Here is a 20815-nt window from a genome sequence, read left to right on the forward strand (position 1 = left end):
GAGCCTAGAGGTGCACCACACCAGCCCTGCCTCATGGGTGACTGGGGGGAGGACCTCCCCTCACAGGCTGTCCCACCAATGCTGAAAAGCTGTACGTCGGTTTCCTGAGAGTTCAGGTCACTTGACTTAACTAGCTTGCATTAGACGCACTATGCAGAACACAGAGAGGGACCCCCCCCCCCCAAAGGATTTGGAGGACTAATTCAGGCTGCCATAGGAGAAAGCCATGCCTCTACCTGCTGGATCCAACCCAGGATGCTGCTCAGTTCACCACCTTTTATCTAGGCCCCCACCTGAGCAGCTCAGGGCAGCACACCTGGCTCCCCACCCCTCCATTTTATCCTCACAGCAACCCTGAGAAGCAGGTTTAGGATGAAGTCCTGTCATTGGCCCACGGTCACTCGGAACACAAGCCTGATGACTCTGAAGCAGGTTCCCCCTGAGTTCAACAGAACTTATCCTCTAAGGAACCGGATTTAGGATTGTAGTCTTGGTTAGTTCCATGGCAGAGTACGCATCTGAACCACGCCTCCTTCTCCCGTGCAAACATGACTTTCCTTACCAGTTCATGCAGGTTTGCACATGTGGGGCTGGGAATGCCCAAGTCCACTCTGACAGGGTCCTCACAGGCCATACAGTGTTTGTGGTTTTGTAACCACACAGCAGTCCCTGTCTTAGACTGAGCGTGGGAGACATCCACCAGTCCAGGCGTCTTCCTTAAGGAAGAAGATCCCAACTCCCAGGAGATACAAAGCATTTCGTATGGTTTATCCCAAAGAGAGGATCTGTCTCCCTTATTGATGTTTTAAACAGTGACCTAATTTTCAGTTTCCATGTGTTTGCTGGGAGACGACTACATACTGCAGATACCTACTGCAACTGCAACATCCATTTGTAAAAGAGGGATTCATATTGCTTGTTTAACTCTTCACGTTCAGCAGCAAAAGCAATTGACACTTTGTTCAAAACGTTCTGCAGGGTCTCCTGTATCAGGAAGAGGTGGAAAGGAATCACTTGACAAGTTAAAGAACAGAAGGAAATTATTCCATACATGAAAGCGATTTCAATAAAATCAGAGTCCAGTCAGGCACCTTTAAGACCAACAAAGATTTATTCAAGGCGGGAGCTTTCGAGTGCAAGCACCCTTCCTCAGACTATGGACTCTGATTTTATTGTGCTCCTTCAGACCAACACGACTACCCATTTGAATGAAAGGGATTTGGTAAAAAACAAATTGTTATTTCCAGATAGACCAGACCAAGCTGTACAACACTATGCTGTTCAGAGATTAACTAAACCAAACTTCCCAATGTAGACGGGGCGGTGCCACCGGGAATGTAGTCTATTTTGTCAAGATTGAATTGGGCTCCGCGAGCCAAGCCAGGACAAACACCGCCCCCCCCCCCCCGGCATTTACTGCACCTGATCCAGTTTTTCTCTCTGCAGCTTCTGAAGCGTTCGGTCCGACGTCATCACTTTGGAGCTGCTATGAGCTTCAAAATACTCTTCCACCAAATTGCTCTTGAGAAAGAAAAAACAAAAAAGCCACAGATAATTTGTCAGGGGAGAAAACGGGTGTCTTGCTCAGTCCACCAGTTCACAACAATAGTCTTCTGAGGGTCATGCTGGCAGAAAAGGTGGGGGGGGGGGGAAGAAAAGGCGTGAGAAAGGAACCAGGTTCGGGATGCACAGAAGCCTAGTTGCAATTGAAGGCTCAGACCAGGCAGCATGAAAAATGCCTTTAGAGCACACAGGGATACGTTTTCACCACCCTGTTTTCACATACGTCGTCTTCTGTGGTTATGAAAAGGAAAAGACAGCTCTACCTTTTCAGGCTAAGATTTGCAAGGCTTCAGGGCATTTGTTGAGTGTTAAATACATGAGGATGGAATTCCTCTCTTGCCCCGGAGGGACAGACCAGAACCAATGGGATGAAATTAATGCAAAAGAAATTCCGTCTCAACCTCTGTAAGAAGTTCCTGACAGTTAGAGCGGTTCCTCGGTGGAACAGGCTTCCTCGGGAGGTGGTGGGTTCTCCATCTTTGGAGATTTTTAAGCAGAGGCTGGAAAGCCATCTGATGGAGAGGCTGATTCTGTGAAGGCTCAAGGGGTTGGCAGGTGATCGTGGAGGAGCGAGAGGGTTGTGAGTGTCCTGCATAGTGCAGGGGGTTGGACTAGATGACCCTCCTTCCAACTCTATGATTCTATGATTCCTAGTCATTTTTTATCGTCAGTCAGGAAGATGGCTTATAGGCAAAGGTCCTAATGCATGAATTTGAGAAGAAACTCCTGAATGGACAAGCCCAAAGAAGTGTCGCGTTTTTTAAAACAGGAGTCATGACAATACATAGATTCAGATTTGTCTGGAAAGTCAAAGCTGGTTAACATTTAGTCGCCCCAGTCCCTGTCAAGGCCAAATTGTTCTTAAATTACATTTTTGAACATCTGTGAGGATCTTCGGTTACTCAGAAAAGCGAACTCTTGGCAAATAGTCAAAATGTTTCTTTATCAAGAAAGTCCTCTCATCAAGGCATTGTGGAAGCTGGGGCCCTGGGCAAAGGTCTTCATATGCACCCCATGCCCTGTTGCCCCCTCCCGTGGGAGGACGGGAAGCATCAAACACCGGTTTCAAGGGAGAAGGGAAAAGGAACGGAGCTGAGAGGTGAGAAAGGGGGAAAGGAAATGCAGGAAAGAACTTCAGGGTCATGAACTACAACAAAGGAGACAAGCTGTAACCATCTCCGACTACTTATCCTAGTTCCATAAACATCCAAAATAATGGCAGAACCCCCCCCCCCCACAGCTCTGACAACATCTTCCTTAAAGCAGCTGAGAACCCAACGCTGACCTTGTATCGCCCAGTGGCCGCTTCATCTGTACTCACAGAAATTACTTTCCTCAGTTTCTTCACAGGAGGCTTCTCACTGGCTGAGGTTGTTGTCTGAGCCACAACCGGCGTTTCCAGCCCAGCAGCTTCATGAACCGTTTCTGTGCAATTATCGTCACCGTCATTTTCTGAATCCGAAGAGGAATAATCACTCTCACTATCAGAGCCCCTGTTTAAAGCTAAGAAAAGGAGGAGGAATGAGTTTGCCTTCTTCTTCTTCTTTATGAACGGAACACTGGGCAGCCACACACACACACACACACACACACACACACTGGACCGTGCCTTGTGCTTAAAACTAAACAGACAAGATAGAACCCAGACATAATAGTCACGGACACCTTTCCTCTAATAATCTCAGCCCCACTGAAATGAAGCCTAAGATATGGAACAGGAACAAAGGCATGGGCTCCCCTCGGTTATCTCGACCGCCCTTCCCTGCGTTTGCTCACTTCCTCAGCCGCTCAGGACAGGCACTCCCATCCACCTACTCAGGATCTGTCCTCCTTGTGAACTGGAAAGCACTCTTCAATTCAGTGAAATACATGAACGGCGGAGAAGCCTCGAAATCTACTATAATGAACTACGACCTAATCCCTGTTCAATCAACATGCATTTTAGTTTACATTTATAATCATGGTAAGGGTTATGTATTTAATAGGCACCTAGTTTGTTAACTAATGAGTAGACGTGAAAAAAGGGAGCACGCTCAAAAATCCCCCTATCAAAGCTGAAGTCATGCGAGCCCCCAAACAATATACCCAAGCACCAGGGCAATGAATGGAATTGAACACAATGATGCAAAGTGTCCATTTTGGGGTTCATAACTGGACTTGGTCTATCAAGAGAGAAGAAAGACTGCGGGCATTTTAGCTTGGCATGAACTGCTTTCATTGGAGGACGGCACCAAACTGCGCTTGGCAGAGCGACAGGATACAGGCTAAGGAGCCAAATCTAGCATCTAGTCCCAGAGTAAAAACGTTGAGGAATATCAGGGTGGCCAGTCGGACAATACTCAAATACAGGCGTAGCAAACTCAAAGTGCTTCCTTTTGATTACATCACCCTACACCCACAATCCTTACTAACAAACAGCACACACAAGGAACCAGTGTGATTTATATTGTTCACTCTAAGGTAGGAAATGCAGAACCTCACAAAACACAAGAAGAGTTGGTTCTTATATGCTGCTTTTCTCTACCAAAAGGAGAGTCAAAGCAGCTTACATTCACCTTCCCTTTCCTCTCCCCACAACAGACACCCTGTGAGAGAGGGGAGGCTGAGCGAACCCTGATATTACTGAAGAAGAGTTGGTTCTTATATGCCGCTTTTCTCTACCTGAAGGAGTGTCAAAGCGGCTTCCAATTGCCTTTCCTTCCTCTCACCACAAGACACCCTTGCCAGGGAGGTGAGGCTGAGAGAGCTCTGATATCACTGCTTGGACAGAACAGCTTTATCCATGCTGTGGCGAACCCAAGGTCAGCCAGCTTGTTGCATGTGGGTGAGTGCAGAATCAAGCCTGGCTCACCAGATTAGAAGTCCACACTGCTAACCACTACACCAAGCTGGCTCTCTTATACTTTGCTTATCTATATTTCAGCTTTATCACTATATTATTGAGCTGTAGCAGAGAGGATCTCATATAGCCACACCAGAACTGAATAAGCAGAATACATTAAAGAATGCCTGAATTACAAAACATTGCTATTGTTTATTGCAAATGCTTACCTGAAATTCTTTTTCTGAATCCGTAAACTCTTTTTGACACAAGCTCATTCTTCTTACTCTGTAAAAAGCAGCAAGTATGCTAAATTGTATTCTCACCTTTTTTTTTTACTTCAACATTCTATTTTATTAAGATCATCAACCAAATAAAGCACTGAATCGGTTGGCTTAACCTAGTTGCAAATTCCCACTACTTTACTTAGCCAGCAATGAGGCTAATTTAGATTTCAGATGGCATTTGCAGTCACTATGACTTTTTGAAATGTAACATCACAACTCCTCTGTTCACATCCAAAGGCTCATTAGTACTAAGAGCAAAATACACGTTGTGGAAGAACATGCCTTGACTCGAGTTGGGCAGTGTGTTATTTTGAAGGACAGCGTCTTTATTTTATCAAGGAAACATTTATAAAATGTTTGGCCCTGCTGCAGATATTTAAGAGAAAGTCAGTACCAACGTTCCCAGCAAAGAGAAAAATACGTATGGTTTTATACTATCCGAACACGTATTAGTGGAAGACAACAAGCACGGAGCGAAGCCCGAAGGCAGAGGGAGGGCAGCTTTCACCAATCCTTCCCTCCCACTGGAGACTCCACTTTGGCTCCAGACTGTTCCTGGGAAACACCCGATCCTCAGGAGCAAAACTCCGGGGGATGCAAAAGGCTGCCAGAGGGGCCGGGAGCCGGGAAGTACCAGGGTGCCAGCTTTCCTATGCAACTAAGCTACTGACAGTTTCTTAATTGAGTCTCTATTGAGTCCTAATCAGTTTCTTATAACACTTATTTATCAACACATCTTCAAGGTGGTAGTGTATATACATATACATATATATACATATATTTATTTATTTATTTATTTTTAACTAAAGCACTACTACTGCTGTCCAATCTGAAATTTTCTCTGAAGAAGTAAGCAGTGGCTCATGAAAGCTGCCACAAATTCTGCTCCTGGATTCTGGCTCTTTCCTGCTGAAATTGGTGGTGAGTCAACTTTTCTCCCTGAAGCTGCCATATGAATTATTTGCCACTGCAGAATAACTGAGTGCAAGACCTACACCAGAAGCCTCAGCAAAGTCTTTACAACAATTCGCACAAGACAAATACTGAGTCACCAAGTCACCTACTGAGTGGGGCCATTTCTCCTGAAGAACCTGACCACGCATCTCGCAAGCTCTGCCGCTTGTCATCACTTAGGTGGGCTAGAAACTGGTAGCCCCCCCCCCCAGCATGGTGCCCTCCGCCCTACTAGCAGGACAGTGCAGACAGGGGGTGGGGAGGCAGCAGCAAACCGGCCACCCATGGCAGCAGGCTCTCACAGTGAGAAGTGCGGAGGTGGCCAGATGCCACAGGCAGTGTTTTCAGCCCCCCATGGCAGTGCAAGCCCCAGGAAGCCAGCGCAGCCCTTGGGCACACAGGGAGCTAGGCAGGTGACACGGAGGCCTATGTGTCACTGCACGCAGGAGGCCGTGAAACAGCCCACGCTCCCCTCCCTGCGGGGCAGCCGTGATCACATGGGGCAGGGAGGGGGATGTGGTGCAGCTGAGCCGCTCCCTGCCCGATGGGGAGCTGGGTGGGCAGCCATCATGCAGGATTTTGGGGGCCTGGCGGAGAGTGCCCACTGGGGCTCCCACTCCCTGCAGGCAAGGCATGGAGGGGCGGGCAAGCAAGGAGGCCAGGGAGAAAGTGCTGTGGCCTCCTGGAAGCCCAAGAGAGGTAAGGGGGTGTGAGAGCATGTTGGTGGCCTCTCGGTGGCTGTCCCCAAATGCGGGAGGTCCGTGGGCTCAGCAGAGCTGCATCAAAGGGCTGAGGCGGACTTTGCAGCAGGGAGGTCAGCCGCAGTGTAGGCTGGCCCAAATAGGTGCCAGGTGGCGGGCAGAGGAGGCTCACGGGCTTACCAGGTCCCAGTAACAATAAGGAGGGGGGGGCTCCCAGGCCCTGGCAGCAGAGAGAGGCCAAGCAGAAGGGGGGGCTCAGCAGAAAAAGCCGGCAGCCTTCCAAGGCCACAGCAGCCGCAAGGAGGAAGGTGGGGCCTAGGCAGCTTGCTGGCCCTTTGCTTGGTCCAGAAGGAGGGCCCTCTGCCCCCGAGGGCCCGTCAGAGGGCAGGCACATCATCAAAAGCACCCTGCACATCTTATTACAGATTATGATACGATGATGATTTGTCCTTTTAGCCTCAAGAAAGGCTACAATAACTACAAAATTTCTAAAAAGCCCAATGGAACAGAAAAGCCACTCACCTCTACCTGGTCTTTGCTCGATGCATCGGGCTCTACAAATGGAACAAAGAAAAGCTCATAAACATCCCTTGCAAACATCTGTTCATTTGTGTTCCTTTGGTGAAAACGGAACCTAACACCCTATTTTAACAAGCGGCTGGTTGTCCATTACAAGGTACAGTCTCCTTTGGGCAACATGTCGTTTACAAGGTGCTTTGTATATCAGGCTGTAATCCTTACCATAAGCTGGCTCTACTATTTGTGAAAAGCCAGACTGGGCGGCACAATGCCCAGAACACCTCTGGGTGTCCGGCCTGTGCTTCTGCCTGCGCGGGCGGCCTCCAGAAGCTGGCCGTGAGGAGCTCTGCCCGCCTCGCGCCCAGAAACTGGATGGCCGTCAAGGAGAGCACTCCCGCACCTCGCCACCAATCGGCCTGCCCATGCCAGCCCAGCTGCCTTTCTCTACCCGAAGGAGGCTCTAAGCGGCTCACATTCGCCTTCCCTTTCCTCTCCCCACAACAGACACCCTGTGAGGTGGGTGAGGCTGAGAGAGCCCTGAGATTGCTGAAGAAGAAGAAGAGTTGGTTCTTATATGACGCTTTTCTCTACCCGAAGGAGGCTCAAAGCGGCTTCCTATCGCCTTTCCCTTTCCTCTCCCCACCATAGACACCCTGTGAGGGAGGGGAGGCTGAGAGAGCCCTGAGATTACTGAAGAAGAAGTAGTGTTGGTTCTTATAAGCCACTTTTCTCTACCCAAAGGAGTATCAGAGCGGCTTACATTCGCCTTCCCTTTCCTCTCCCCACAACAGACACCCTGTGAGGGAGGGGAGGCTGAGAGAGCCCTGAGAGTACTGAAGAAGAGACATTACTGGAAATTTCAAAATTGAAGAAAGGAATGATGCAGGTGATTGTCTGGCACAATTCTGTCATGAAAATTGGTTTCACATCATGAACATATGGTTCAAACAGCATAAATGTCTCCTATACAATTGGACATCAGCAAATGAATTACAGAGAAACTAAATAGAATATACCTTATGTAGCTAACAATGGTCCAGTTCAATACTTGCTATCAAAACACATCCCAGTGGTGACTGCAGTTCAGATCACTCCACAACATAAGAGAACATCAGGGGTAAGGAAGTTTGATGTAAATAAAATTCTGCTCACTTATGCAGTAGAGGTGAAAAACCCATTTCATCTACTGGACACAACAGAGAAGATTCCTGTGGCAGGAAATTCAACCAACTGTTGTTGAAATTGCAGTTAAACATATACGGCACAAGAAGCCAGGAGAAAAGATCAAGATGGCTCTCAGATGAAACTATAAGACAAGCTGAATGTAGAAAAGCAGTAAAAGCTGCAGCCAAAAGGGAGGAAGCAAGAAAATTACTGACTACAAGAAAGCATTTGATGGTGTGGAGCATAACAAATTGTGGGAAGCCCTGCAAATGTGGGGGTGCCAGTGCATTTACCAAACTGATGCAGTCGCTCTACGCAAGCCAAGAAGCCATTGGACATACACCATTTGGTGACACTGACTGGTTCAAAAAAGAGAAAGGAGTGCGCTAAGGCTGTCTTCTTTCCCCCTTCCTGTTTAACTTGTATGCTGAGATCATTATGAGAGATGCTGAACTCTGCCAGAATCCCCAGGTATGATTCTATTCTGTTTTTTCTGATACTTGTTAGAGTGCTGCTCTGGCCTGGCTCATTTGCCCTGGGGTAACACAGAGGCTTTGGTTTGACACCCCAAGGTCGATTTCCTGCCACTATATTTTATGCCTTCTCACCCTCCTTTCACATTCCTTCTCCTCCCTAGCTTTAGTGCTCTGTAGTTTCCCAGACCTTCCTGTCCCGGAAGGCCAAATGGTTATCTCAATGTTTTGACTTCTTTGAAGTGTGCCTGGTTAGAGTTCCCAAGGAAGGGGAGGTGAACCCCCTATATTGTTTGCCCGATGCTTTGTACCTCAGTCCTGATTATGCTTTCAACATGGATGCTTGCATTTTCTTAAAATAAAGAAACTATGTCCATGAGTTTACTTATTTAGAAATTGAAGTCTCACAAACTCAAAGAATCAAGCTCTGGAATGAAGATTGGAGGAAGAAATAGAAATAATCTTTGGTATGCTGATGACACGACCTGCCTGTCCGAAACTAAGGAAGGCCTAGGACAGCTGATTAGAAGGTTCAATGAAGTAAGTAAGAAATTGGGCCTTTTCTTAAACACAAAAAGACCAAAATAATGACCGCTGCAAAAAATAAAAATAAAATAAAAATTGATGGTGAAGAGATTGAATGTGTTCAAGAATTCATTTTTTTTGGATCACAAATTGATGTGAGTGGCAACTGCAGTATGGAAATAGAGCATCAAATTGTTCTGGGTCGCTCAGTAACTACAAGCTTGAACCGAACATGGAAATGAAAGGAAATAAGCCTGACTACCAAACGTAGATTAACTAGATCTATCATATTTCCAGTAACCATTTATGGCTGTGAAAGTGGGACAATGAAAAACTGGACAAGAGACAAATTGATTCTGGTGTTGGAGAAGGTTTCTGAGGGTTCCAGCAAATGTCACAAACAAGGACAGCAAAATAACAAACAAGGAAATACTACAGCGCATAAAGCCTGACATATCACTGGGAGGCATGCGATCCAACTCAACGGAGAAAACATTTATTTATTTGTTTATTTATTTGTTTGGATTTCTATACCGCCCATTCTTTTAGGCTCTGGGCAGTTATGCTAGGATTGGTCAGTGGAAAAAGGAAACCAGGTGGTTGGATGCGATCCGGATGGACCTCGGCCTGAATACTGTGTGGCTTACGGAGGCGGTACAGGACTGAGGATCGTGGTGGCAGCTGTGCCATGGGATCGCCAAGATTCAGACTCTACTTAATAGCTGACAACAACAATGCAACGTAAGGATTCTGGAGTGTGTTGCCATACCCCCCTGTGTGCTAAGGCCAGTGGAGTTAATGAAAGAGAATTAAGACGAAATGAAACCCAAAAGGCAGGATTTGGTTTGTTTGCTTTTTGAAAAGCCAAATTCTACTATCTCCTAATTTAAAAATATGGTCACTGTTAAGCAGAAGTGTTTTGTTACTTCGTGTCTTAATTTATTGCTCTTATTTAAACAGAACTTACTCAGGGTGCTTTTAGGAGAGCCTTCTCTCTTCTCAACTTTCTTCATTAAGATGTGTCTCACATTCTTCCCTGACTTGTTAGCTAACTCGGAGGCTTTGAACAAAAGGAACAGTGAAATTAAAGACGATGCACAAACCCCCCACAAGTGATTACAAATAAGGCTGAAGAACTACCCCATTCAGCACCCACAACCTTTTACAGGAGCAGAGGCAAACAATAAAGGTAAAGGTATCCCCTGTGCAAGCACCGAGTCATGTCTGACCCTTGGGGTGATGTCCTCCAGCGTTTTCATGGCAGACTCAATACGGGGTGGTTTGCCAGTGCCTTCCCCAGTCATTACTGTTTACCCCCCAGCAAGAGGCAAACAATACAAGAACATAAAAAGAGCCCAGCTGGATCAGCGCAATAGTCCATCTAGTCCAGCACTCTGTCTCACCACTCAGTGGCCAACTAGTTCCTCTGAAGGGCCAGCAAGAAGAAAGAGAGGCCAAGGCCTTCCCCTGATGTTGTCTCCTGGCTCTAGGATTCAGAGGTTTAGTGCCTCTGAACACGGAGTTGTCATAGCTAGTAGGCACTGAGAGCCCCATCCTCCATGAATCTATCTAATCCCCCTTTAAAGCTGTTTACCCCTGTGGCCATCAGTACATGATACAAACACACAGAAGAGATGAAGATAACATGAAGATGGGACTACCCACACATTAAAGATGCAGCCTCAAGAGGAAGCAGCACCGCATGGGGCTTTAAGTGTTCAGAAGCTGAATACCAGCACCCACCATGCTGCAACACTAATTCTGTTAAAATCCCCACCAAATTTTTGCAGGGATTTGCCATAAAGTGCCAAGAGCCTGTTCAAAACGAGACTTATTATTATTTTTTTTTGGATTTATATACCGCCGTTCGCCAATAGTTTGGTCTCACGGCGGTTCACAGCATAGCATTAAAATACAATAAAGTCCCCAATAAAACATCCCTCAGCTTACATCATACACATTTGAATATTCAAGCAAAAAGAATATTTATTTTATCAACCACTCCAAGTTGTACAGCACATATTTTGTAGATGGGTATTTCTGGATCCACCCAGCCTATACATGCAAAATGATCAAAATTCAAACCTTGGCGTCGTCAGTAAAAAGAACCAGGTACTAGGTGAGGTGGAAGGCCTCAGCCTTAGACCCTGCAGAGCTGCTTTGTCAAAGTTGTAGACAATGCTGCAGTAGACCAGGAGTCTGACAGGCCCCATAAGGTTAGACATATAGTTCCCTATAGTCAGTCCTAAATGATGCTCAGATGCCAATATTTTGCCAAGCAACAGCATCCAAACATACTGAACGTACAGCAGCAGTTCTCGACATTTTTACCATTCAGAAACCCCAGAAATGGCGTGATGGTGCAGAACAAGGTTGGCAAACCACCGCGCCCTTCATTCGCTCAGGGAATTAAAACATATTAAAAATGAGTTGACTCCCAGCCATTCAGGAAACCCTTCCTTGGCCATAAAGAAGCCCCGGAGTTTCACAAAACCCCGGTTGAGAAGGCCTGACTTACAGTTTCAAATAAAACCTGGTTTTCGTGGAGCTTTTCAAAAACTCACATGCAGCATCAAGGGTGAGATGGAAAACTTCAACGTACCCATCTCTGCCATCTTCTTGGAATTCTTTGGCGTTCTGAAGGCAAAGACGTCGCTGCCCCCCGCGCCGGAGCCGTTTCTCAGAGGCCCTGAAGAAGAAGAAGGCAGAAAGCGGGGCATTAAGCAGGGGCTGGGTTTGGCCTTCATGCGCGGGGGTGGGGGGACACAAACCTCGGCCAGTTTGTGGCCGAAGTCTTCCGTCTGAAGCCCGCCCTGCCCCTCCCCTCCCTTCAGGCGCACCTCCTCCGCCGGCGGGCGCGAGGGCAGAGACGTAGCGCCGCTGCTCCAGGCCTTCCTCCTCCTCCTCCTCCTCCTCCTCCTCCTCCTTCGCCCACCTCCTCACGTCGAGCGCCGGCGGGGCTCTGCTCTTGGCGCCCTTCGGACCTGCGCACAGGGGGGGGGGGCACACAAGCCCCGTCAGAGAGCGGGAGGCCCCGAATCGCACGAGCCCGCCCCCCCCCCCCCAGCTCTCCGCTTCTCCTCAGTCAGCCGCCGCCGCCGCGGGCTGAAGGGAGGGGCGGGGGGCCGGCAGGGGGCGCCTTCCTCACCCCCCAATGCCAGTGTCGGTGGCCCCAGATCGCCCCGGGGGCCCAGCCGCCTTGCCCGGCCCTTCGAGCGAGCGAGCGAGCGGGCGGGCGGCGGAGCCAGGGCGGGAACGGAAAGGCTCCGGCGGGGCCCGGGGGAAAGCGAGCCCTCCGCGGCCTGCCTGCCTGCCTGCCCTGCCGGGATCCATGGGGGGGGGGGGCGGGTGTACCGGGTCCGTCTGCGATGTGCCGCAGGACCTCCTCGTCGGCCACGAACTTCACCCGCGGCGGCCCCGCGTCCGGCGCGCTCATCGCGGCCCCTGAGACCGAAGCGCGGCCCGCCAGCGCCAGGCCCGGGTGCCACCCTCCCGCCAGCGCCACGCCACGCCCCCTCGCCCTCTCCCCGCCTCCCATAGGAGCGCGCGGGCAGGGGCCCCAGCCAATGGCGGCGCCCCGCAGCGGCATGCCGGGAAGTGCAGTCCCGCGACGGCAGCCCTCTTTCTGCGCCTCCCCCTCCCCCTGGGGCCTTCGGGGCGGGGCCTTCCTGGGCGGACTCGCCCCTTCCCCCTCCCGCCCCCCGTCTAGCCCAGGCCGCGGGGCTGCCGTCGTCCTGGATCCGGTGTTCCGCCTTTCCGGGGCTCAGGGTGGGGGATCTCTTGGGCGGGGCCCGGGGCTGGACTAGAGGACCCCGGGGGGTCCCTCCCTCCTCCAGGACGCTGGCTTTACGGGGCCGGGGAAGCCGAGTCGGCCAGTAGCCTCGTCTGGGGCTTCGCGCAGGCATGCGCAGGACGGCCTCGTGGCGCCTCGTGCCAAAGCCCTGCTCACCTTGGGGGGGGGGGTAGGTGGGGGGATTCCACTTCCGGGCCCCGAAAGCCCCACGTGCGCCCTCTGCGCGCTGTCTCGGTCAGGCCCCAGGGAGGACCCGCTTCGGAAGCCGCTGCCTAGTCCCTGCCTGGCCTGGCCTGGCCGAGCGGTCCGGGCGCCTCTGGACTAGTCGGGGGGTGCGCGCCCTTCCTCTGGGCTCCCCCCTCGCTCCAGTCTGGGACATCCCACTACTGTAACAACAAGACGGTGCCAGAATGCTGTTCTATAATGTTATGGTGTTTGGTCATTTTTATTGTACTATTGTTGTTGTAAACTGCTCTGAACCTGCTTGCAGGGAGGGGCAGTCTAGAAATTAAATTACAAATCAACAAAAGGGGATTGGATTCCTGGAGGATCAGTGCCTACTAGCCATGACAACTGAGGGAGACCTCCATGGTCAGAGGCACCAAGTCTCTGCATCCCAGAGGCAGAAGGCAGAATCAGAGAGAAGCCTCAGCCTTTCTGCTGTTGTTGACTCCAGAGGAACCGGCGGTCCCCCGTGGGGGAGAGTGCTGCATTAGATTGCCTAGCAGGGGGGTCTGATCCGACAGGCGTCTTCTTAGGACACAGTAAACATGTTTACAGTTAGGCACCAAGGATCGCAAACTGCACCCTGAGAAATAAGCGCCACTTAATGGGACCCAACACCAATTGAAGGTTGCCCGGTGCCCCTGGCCACTGGTAGGGGATGAGGGGAATAGGGTGCCCCATTCCGGGTTGTGAACCTCCTGTGGATTTTTGATTTGTGTTTGGAGCCTGGGGGGAGGACAAGGGCCACAGTGGGACACAGTGCCTCCCCTCCACGCTGAGCGAATAAAGCATTGCCCTGACCTGGATGGCTTCGGCCACTAGTCCCATCTCAGCGCCTTTCTGGCTAACACCGATCCTGATAGTGGAAGGAACTCTCAGTTGGCCTTTGTCAGCCAGCATTAGTCCTAGGAGGCAGAACGCGGGCACTGGAAGTGGAAAGCTGTACTGAACCTCCACTGTCTGCAAAAGGACCAGAGTTGAATGCTCAGAGGAAAACAGGCTTCTCCACGTATAAATTTCCAGCCTTAGGCTACGTATTTCTGTCGAGATTAAGTCAGTGGGCCCATTTCTATGTATTCTGAGTAAGAAAAAATGGATTTGTTCTTAGATTTAATTCGGGTACAATGTACAGATTTATTTTAATAGCTTTAAAATATGACCTAGTATGGTTTGAGTATCTTTGATTCATTATTTTAACAAGTTTAAAGGTAAAGGTATCCCCTGTGCAAGCACCAAGTCATGTCTGACCCTTGGGGTGACGCCCTCCAGCGTTTTCATGGCAGACTCAATACGGGGTGGTTTGCCAGTGCTTTCCCCAGTCATGACCGTTTACCCCCCAGCAAGCAAGCTGGGTACTCATTTTACCAACCTCGGAAGGATGGAAGGCTGAGTCAACCTTGAGCCGGCTGCTGGGATCAAACTCCCAGCCTCATGGGCAGAGCTTTCAGACTGCATGTCTGCTGCCTTACCACTCTGCGCCACAAGAGGCTCTATTTAACAAGTTTAGATTAGTTTTAAATACAGTTTGTAACTAGAACACTGTGTGATTAACAACTGGGATAGACAAGGATTTCACACGGAGCTCAGAATTACAAAATGTCTAATAATTTTCCCTTGCAGGCGGAGGAACGTGGTGAGCTCTCGAGGGAATGTTTGCTCACCTTTGCAGCTTCATGGGGAGAGCAATGCTGCCACTCAGCCAATGAGACATATTTCATTTCCATGTGGTTTTTGTGAAGACCCCCTCACAAATGGCTTAGATTAACCACAACTTCACATCCAATCCACTGTACCTCCCACAGCCACAATCAAAGGTAACACACAGTTTCCCAGTCTTCAAGGGAGGTGCTCGAAGTCTTCCTAAACGGTACTAAGAAAGGCTTGTGGACACCCTGCCTTAACAAAGGTCAGTCTTCATGTAGAGACACTTGGAAACAAAAATGCACACTTCTCCCCCAGAAACAGCACAATATTTATTTTAAACATCTCTATATATTTATATATATATTTTTTTCTGCATTGCAGATTTGTTTCAATTTTATACATCTGTATTTACAGTGATTTAAAATATTCTTTATCTCTGGCAGATATGTACAAGGTCAACAGTTAACTACATTTCACATTTTAACAATAGTCAACAGCATTAACCAGGTTCAGTAAGACAGTTAAGATAATGGCTTCCATGCACCAATGTTATGATGTTCAAACACGTCATCTGAGCGGAGTTTTTCCCACGGGGCTCACAGCAGATGACCCAAGAGGCTGCATGTCTGACACATCCACTTTTTAAATCCTGAATGTTTGGGCTGTCAATTACCAACATGCAAACTCGTGCTGGTGGCAGATTAACATAATGTCAAGTCCCTTCGACAAACAGATTGGGGGCATACAGTAAAACGGGGGGTATTTTCTGACAATGCTCCTTTTGGGGAATGAGGTAAGACAGGTTGCCTAATGCCAACACAGTAAAAATTCTTCAAAAAGTCTTTCTGAGAATAAACCCATGTACAAGAAATAGAGGGGTGGGGAAAGGTCCTTCAACCCAAGTGGATGACACAAGTTGCTTGTCAAACCGACTGTAACTCAGCAGGGCAATAAGAATCACAAAAGGTTAAACTGTAAAGCGGGATCTTATTACAAATATTAAAAATTCATTCTGGTATCTCAGTTCACACCCCGTAATAAATAACAGTCTGTAAAAACTCTTTAGACCTGTGTGTCATCTGAGATGCCTGGCTGGATGGAGCAACTTGCCCTGGGGCGGCCCTGCCTCCAGCCTGTGCCCCGTCCGGAGACTCCTTTCCAGGTGACACATCGAGCCACTTTTCAAGCAGAACAGAACAGCTCATAGCTAATTGGGGAGGAGGGGACACGCTAAGCCGTCTTGCTTCAAGAACCAGCAGAGCCCGAGGCACACAGAGAAGTGCCAAGATCCATGAAATTGCGGTGGAATTAAAATTGGTTGCAGGTGGGAAACCATATAAATACTAGTCCTGTTTTTCATAAATAAAATTTCAAGTCAAAGACAGGGGAGCTGTGTAAACGTAAGGAAATTCTGTAGCCCCCCGCCCACCCCACCAGGTTCAAGGCCTGTTATATGTCGGTAAAAGAGGTGGATCTTTAAATTAGATGAACAACTTCTAATTCCAATGGTCTTTAAATTAGGTGATTGTGCCCAAATCAAGGAATCTTGGTCCCATCTGAGTTAAAGCACCAGAAAATATTCTGTTATACACGTAAGAGTCGCCATGGGATTTAAAAGTATAAACACTTTAGTACTGAGACATATTGCACAAGAGAAGTCTTAGGAACTCAGCTTTTAAAAGAAAATGCACAAATATTCCATTTGTCCAGCCTACTCACATCTCCTTACCTTGTAACTGAAAGGGTCTCAGAGGGTAACTGAACACCAGTGACTGAGAAGCACCACCACGTGCTGGATCTTGGGGAGGACGAGAAGGCACGGGGGCACAGCACTCGCCCACCTCCCCCTGCCACCACACGCAACACTTCCACATGGCCACAGCTGGAAATTACAGGGCTTGCAGGGACAAGGGGGCTGCTCTGAGGCGGGGGACTCTGGCAAAACAGACCCCTGCTCTTGTGCCAATAGAAGCGATGCATGTAGAAGGGGAAAGGGGGGGGGGTGATTTTGCCCAGCGTCTCCTCCTGACTGTGGCTTTGTGCTGAATCCTTGGCCCATGCAAATCCTGTCCCTTCCATCTCTGCTCTTTTTTAACCGCATGGGAAGCATGGTGGAGGGGAGTGAAGAGAGACATGTTTGAGGAAGGTAGAAAAGATCTGCTTCTGCCAGCCACACATACACACTGCACAGAATCTGAATGAGCAAGCATCACCACGCATGGTGCATCTCATAATACTTCCGGAAAGGGACAGTAAACTCATTAAGAATTTTGCTTTTAAACAGACTTTGCTGGAAGCTCAATGAAGCTTTATTCAGAGACTATCAACCAACTGATATCGCCTCAGCCTGCCCCCACCCTGGATGCTCAATCCAACAGTTGACTTTCACCAAGGAGTGCCCACCCTGCTTCCTTCTCCCCCCCCCCCCCAGCAGCCCACTGGAATCTCTGACAAGTTGCCACCACCAGGCACGGAAGAGCTGGCTAACACTGACCCTTCCACTTCGCTCTGAGTGGCAGACGAAGGAATTCTTGCCCAAGTCCTCCACTGCAGCTTTTGGGCCACAACTCCTGGCAGTTCAGGGGGTTACAGAGAGCGGCTTTGGGAAGGAAAGGGGGGACCCACCTCTGAGACGGCCTTCTGCTGGCGCAGCCTCAGGCTGCAGCATTCTAAATAGTACATTCAAAGGTCACTATGGAAAAGGAGGTGATTTGTAACTGTCCCCAGTTTCTAGTAAGTGACTGATGTAAAATGGCCACACAAACTCACCTGCTCAGCCTTGGTTCTTGTATATAAATGAAAAGAAACACGTCACTGAATTCATCATTGAGCTTACCAGATATAGAAAATGGCTGGTGGACCATTTTTATCTGCACCTGCTTTCAAAATCTCACCCACGCACTCTCTGGGATGCCTCAAGGTCAATGAGCCCCTTCTAGTCTATCACCGTTTACGGGCAGATTATAGATTATTCAAGATATTTACTGCCTACAAAATTAAAATATTAAATGAAATTAGTGAGTAGTGGGGAGCTATGAGATATTTTTCTTTAAGGGGAACCCTCAAAGTCACTCAGCCAAATAGGTTTCTTAAAGGCAAAGAGTTAGCGATGTGGTGTGCATACCATTCCCCCGCTCCCCCAAAGTTCGGCTAAACATGCGGCACATCTCAGCTAGCTCTTTGGGACTCAGCCTTAAGACATCATAGGATTAACTAAATGGTCTGCTACAAAACCCACAGAGTAGATGCAGAGTAGATCCACCAGGACCTGGCATGTTTAAGACCTGCTGAGCAGAAGCGTTCAACTCCCACGTCTTGCAGCCAACTTGCCTCCTCCACCTCTCCAGATTGTGCCCGACACGTTTTTTGGTAGGAATGAAATAAGAAAATAAGCATGAGCCAGCCCCACACAACCTAGCTCTGGGCATCTGTAACGCATTTCATACCCGACTCCTTTTGAGTCCTACTAACCCTGGCAAGCACAGGCCTCTGGACGTTTCAGTCCACACACACACACACCACTTTCCGAAACCAAACTTGCAAGGCAAAAATCACCCAGGGAGTCTTAATTTCAATTTCTGTGTTTTGTAGGAGCTCATGTGTAATCTAATACCTGCAGTGCTTTATCATTGTTGTGTGTGTGTGTGTGTGTGTGGGGGGGGGTTCATGACAGATTTGTGGCAGCCTTCCTGCCCTCAAGTTATTCTCCCAGAATATCTCTGTAGCCAATGGTACCATCTTTTCCATGACAAGTAAATACTGATTATTAACGATGAATCTGCCAACCACGTTCTATATTAAGGAGGTAAGAAAGGTGCAGTAGCTCTGCTGCTATGTAAGGATACATTTTGCCTAAGGATCTTATGATTATATTTACATGGCACATATAAATATAACTGAGGCAACTGACTGTGAAGACACATGACAACTGTATGCATCTGTTTATGTACACACACCCATCATGTATGAAACAAAAAAAGTTCTCCCACCAAATTCTACTGTTCACAAAAATAGGGCAAATAAACAGTCTGAAAACACAATGAGCTTCGCTAATTTGTGTCAAAGCATGTGAAATCAACTACTTAATGGGGGAGATTCAACATGGAAAGTTTGATGTAGGTTATCAAACCCTACTAAGTCTGCTCATCCTACAAGTAGCACAAATGACAAAGCTGCACTATGACATGACCGTATCATCTCCCCCTGATGTGCACACATCTCCTGCTGATAAAACTAAGCCAGAGAGCTGCCTGTAATTTCTACAGTAAATGAAGGGCAACGTCTTCAGAGTCAGGCCAAGTCTTGGTCTTGTTTCCTCTCAATCTAGCCACTTTCTGCCATGCTGTGGTGCAAAGGCAATTTAGAGAAGTTGTCCCCTCCTAGGACCAAAATGCTATCCATTGAAGTCCACTGACTAACCGGCACCTGCAACGTCTGGAAGGAGGAATGGCTGGAAGGGAACACACAAGCTCAACTGAGACACAACCACAGAGTGTGCAAAAAGAAAAAAAGGAACCTGATTCTGTCTTGTAAACCAGGGGTAGTCAACCTGTGGTCCTCCAGATGTCCATGGACTACAATTTCCATGAGCCCCTGCCAGCAAATGCTGGCAGGGGCTCATGGGAATTGTAGTCCATGGACATCTGGAGGACCACAGGTTGAATACCCCTGTTGTAAACCATTCCCACAAACTATTTTACGTTGTCAAGGCAAGCCTTTCCCCACTATCATTCCTCTACAGGGTCTTAATTTATATACGAGGCATACTCTGTTCGGCTCATTTTAGCTGCACTCAGAACAAATTACTGTAAGGAGTTGCCATCATCACATGGTTGGAGAGTTGACAGGACAGAACAGCTTGGAGCAAAGATTTTTCAAATGCAAGAAACTGGTTTTGCCATAGAAAAAGCATTTTGCTTAACAGCTATTTGGACCAGTGCAAAGAGCAATTGATCTTCATCTGACAAGGCCAACACATCCATCTGAGCTGAAGGCCATTTCCTTTCCATGGCAATGCACGTGGCAAGGAGGGCCGGGTGCAGAAGTCTCCGCAATCTCTTGAAGAGGGTCAAGAAAGCAGCAGCATCCCGCATGCCCAAGAGACTCCACCATCTAGCTGCCCTTTTTTTTTTAGCATTCTGTCTGCTTCAAGCAGAACATTAACCAAAGTCACCTTTAAGCCAGCATTTGGTACCCTGGCTTAGAAGCAGCTACAAGCTCTTGACTTCAAGCTAGCTGGATCTTGCCTTCATCTCTGTGCAGACACAACAGAAAGTGCACGACAAGGAAGGATTTCAGTGAGAGAAGAGAAGCAGGGGCACCCGGGCCTCAAGGGGATTTATGGCCTCCTAAGCAATGGGGTAACATTTCATCCACACTCAACCCACACAGCATCCCTGGAGGGTTTCACTATCACTCTGCAACCACCAGGAACCTGACCCGTTAAAGCGACTGCCTCGTTTCGGAGAATGAGGGCCAAACGCAGACGTGAGGAGGATCTCCAGTGCTTGCCGTAGAAAGGACTAGAAAGTGGTTCTGTAGATATGAGACAGAACACTCTGGGCTAAGACTGTGGCTCTCCAGATGTCCATGGACTACAATTCCCACGCTCTCAGGGGCTCATGGGAATTGCAGTCCACGGAAATCTGGAGAGCCACAATCAGCCCACCTCTGCTATGAGCAATTTTGATATTTAATCCGGTGTTTTAATGTTCAAATTAAAGTTTATTTCGTTTTGGTGAAATCTAAATGTATTTTATATTACTGTAATCTGCCCTGAATTTCCAAAGACAGGGCAGAATATAAATTCTGAAATAAAGAGTATTTCACACACACACACACACATCCAGTTAATGAAACGCACAAAGCAGCACTGGGGATATGATTTCAATGCACGAGAGGAAGCCAGTTCCACACACTCATCTACCCTGCACCTCCCCAACAAGGGGCCGTCTCCAGGCACCTGCTTGATAATCTAAACAGAAATCGAGGGAACTTCTGCACCGTGTCTCCTTTGCCCATGTTGAGCAGCATCTATTCATTAGAGCAGGGGTAGTCAACCTGTGGTCCTCCAGATGTCCATGGACTATAATTCCCATGAGCCCCTGCCAGAAAATGCTGGCAGGGGCTCATGGGAATTGTAGTCC

The 20815-nt window shown here is 48.5% G+C and overlaps 1 protein-coding gene across 1 annotated transcript in view; it reads right to left on the reverse strand.

Moving 5' to 3' along the window:
* Positions 1-12517, reverse strand: part of ORC2 (origin recognition complex subunit 2) — a 29881-nt gene extending 17364 nt beyond the window's left edge. The window contains exons 1-9 of the mRNA XM_077319120.1: positions 12362-12517; positions 11848-11991; positions 11610-11696; positions 9975-10067; positions 6849-6880; positions 4615-4672; positions 2885-3066; positions 1423-1521; positions 875-984 (exon numbers count right to left, since the gene is read on the reverse strand). Coding sequence (XP_077175235.1) covers positions 875-984; positions 1423-1521; positions 2885-3066; positions 4615-4672; positions 6849-6880; positions 9975-10067; positions 11610-11696; positions 11848-11991; positions 12362-12443 — 887 coding nt within the window. The 5' untranslated portion in view covers positions 12444-12517. The remainder of the gene's footprint in view (positions 1-874; positions 985-1422; positions 1522-2884; positions 3067-4614; positions 4673-6848; positions 6881-9974; positions 10068-11609; positions 11697-11847; positions 11992-12361) is intronic.
* Between the last annotated feature and the right edge of the window lie 8298 nt (positions 12518-20815).

This window comes from Paroedura picta, chromosome 2 (assembly GCF_049243985.1).
Source record: "Paroedura picta isolate Pp20150507F chromosome 2, Ppicta_v3.0, whole genome shotgun sequence".
NCBI lineage: Eukaryota > Metazoa > Chordata > Lepidosauria > Squamata > Gekkonidae > Paroedura > Paroedura picta.